This window comes from Egretta garzetta, unplaced genomic scaffold (assembly GCF_000687185.1).
Source record: "Egretta garzetta isolate BGI_Z169 unplaced genomic scaffold, ASM68718v1 scaffold10, whole genome shotgun sequence".
NCBI classification, from domain to species: Eukaryota; Metazoa; Chordata; class Aves; order Pelecaniformes; family Ardeidae; genus Egretta; species Egretta garzetta.
Genome location: NW_009258268.1, coordinates 168,107 through 170,695, shown reverse-complemented (window position 1 = coordinate 170,695; position 2,589 = coordinate 168,107). Strand labels below are relative to the sequence as shown.

At 39.0% G+C, this 2,589-nt stretch overlaps 1 protein-coding gene across 1 annotated transcript in view; it reads right to left on the bottom strand.

Moving 5' to 3' along the window:
- Positions 1-347: 347 nt before the first annotated feature.
- The window catches only part of SCML4 (Scm polycomb group protein like 4), a 45,114-nt gene continuing 42,872 nt past the window's right edge, over positions 348-2,589 (bottom strand). The window contains exon 7 of the mRNA XM_009649273.1: positions 348-473. Within this exon, the coding sequence (XP_009647568.1) occupies positions 348-473 (126 nt within the window). The remainder of the gene's footprint in view (positions 474-2,589) is intronic.

Here is a 2,589-nt window from a genome sequence, read left to right as displayed (position 1 = left end):
CTCTTGGTTAGTCTTCCAGCAGTCCTCAGCGTATGCCGTAGCTGTGTTTGTTTTTGATTTCCCACTTCTGATTACAAAAATAGGACTTACTATAATAATAATCATATTAATGATACAAAATAATTATTGTAATTATATACTTTTTGGCAAATTATTAACACAAAACAGCCCAAAAGACCCCATTGGATTAAAAAAAGGTGACAATGCATAAACGTTAAAAAAGACAAAGTCTCTGTTAAAAAAGAGGGGAAAACAATCTGCAAATGAATGCATTTCTCTAAGGCAACATGTTACCTTTAGTTTTCCTTCTAGATTTAGGTCAGGTTCTGTTGTTGTTCAAGAAATCGTTAGAACTTGGCTTGCTTGAGCTTATCAATGTGGTAACACAGTTTCAGCGCAGGTCCCAGTTTCAGCCCCAGGTATTTCATGATCATGTCACTCTTCAGCAGCAACAAAGCATTGCCATCAATCTCCTGGGTTCAAAAGAGAGAAAGAATCAAAATGTGTTATCCCCCTTCCAGTGCTGTGTCCTGACACATTATTAAACAAGATGAATTAGAAACAGCATGTCTTTTAGAGTAGAACTAGCTGAAACGTCATGCATTTTGAAATTTCATTAGAAAAATTGAAATCTGAGGTATGACAGAAGGAAACTCTAAAGGAGGGGTTAATCAAATAGTACTTTTTATTCTACAAGGAACGGTAAGGTTTGTCTAGGTTTTCAGTTACTTTGCAATTACAACATGAGGATTTAAAAAAAATAAATCAGGCTTGCTCTGAGCCCAATTCTGAGAAAAGCCAGTCAACCTTGAGAGAAAGGAGTATGTGAAAGAGAGAGGGAGAGGGATGTGGCCTCATGAACCACTAAGAGCCTATCTCTGAATCTCAGTTCCAGCTTTGTCCCTGGCTATCTGCGTGTTCCACATATCCCCAGTGCACTTACAGCTGGTGAGATATATATATATATATATATGTTTCTTTTTCTTAAATTGAAGATAGTAGTAAATGGATTATTTTATTGCATTTATTAATAAAATCTGTTCAAATTTCATTTAACTATCATGTAAGTGGAAAAAATTACCACTAAGCTGAGTTGTTATCCTAGACCTGTTGGCTTGAAAAACCTTCTGAAATCGCAAAGTGAGCGCAAAGTAGCTCGGGTGCACAGAGAAACGGTCTGGTCTGTGGTTTACTATGGACCGTAAACCACCGAAGCTTTCAGCTACGCTGCCCTTCCCTAGGTCCTGAGCTTGTCTGGTTTTTCCCAACTATATTAGTGGATCTGCTAAAAAATACTACCCCTCCCCACAGTGTCCACCACACTTACATACTTGGACCATCACAGCTGAAATATAACGAGTGCTATGCGTGTGTGCGCATAGATACATGCATATACACACATAGTAATGCTGTATATATTTTATTCTGTTTGTGATGGTCAAGTCTTTCCTCTGTGATTCATTACCTACTAATTAAGCAATACTATGGATCCTAATTTGCCCTGATCATTATTATTCCATTCAGTAGGTGATTTAGCTGATGAGCGGTTGAGGTCACTTTCTGATTAACTCAATCAATTAATGCTCTTCATTTTGCAACCCCCACTCTATCCGTAATAGAAACTCTCTTCACCTCCCCGCTCTCCTTCCCATTATTTTAAGGAAGCTACAGGAAAGTAAGAATAAGTATTACATGAAATTAATATTTGCATAAGAAAGAAAAACTTCTGGAACTGTGGTGCCATAAGGTAAAAACACTGTCACAGGTTTGGTGCGGAGGCAGCTGTTTCTAAATGTTGAGTTCAGCATTTTATTATTTCCTTTATTATTACTGTGTAGGGGTCAAAATTAAACTCCATGACAAGAGTATGCCAGAGGGAGCATTCATATCCAATTAAATATCCCATATTAGCCATGTCCCTGTGCAGACTGTTGGCTTGACTTCTCTACAGTATTACTGTGTCAGCCCTTTTAAAAATAATTTTTAAAAGGATTCTATAGCATGGTTCCCAAATCAGCAATAGCCCCACCAGAAGATCTTGAACAAGATCTGGAGCTGGTAAAATTCAGTGCCATCAGTGTACTTAGCTTGTTTCACATGAGTTGAGATCTGGCCCACTGCAAGTTAGAGTATTGCAGGGATATCATTGCCATGTTCCTGCAAGAGGATGGACACAGCAAACATGAGCTGCAAGGTGATGGCATAGTGGGTATAAACATGCAGCTTGCACCTGCAAGAATGTTGTGTTTGTGACGGCTTTTTGCAGCACTTGTTCTGAGGATACTGCTCAAAAAGCAGAGTAGCCCTGAATCAAGCCCTGTGCCGTATAAATGAGAATTGCACCTAGTGGTGGATGTCCCCCAGGATGAGGCTTTTAATGAGAAAGATTAAAGTCCCCATCTTCATGGGTGTTCAAGCACTTATTTCTGACCAAAATGAAAGACTTCACGATCTGTATCCTGCTTGGGATATATATATATATATATGTCTCCCTACTTTTGTATTCTGCAATCTCATGAACAGACACCAACCCTGGTAAGGCCACCACCTGCAACAGGAGTGCACAGAGTGCTCCAACACTCAAGATGA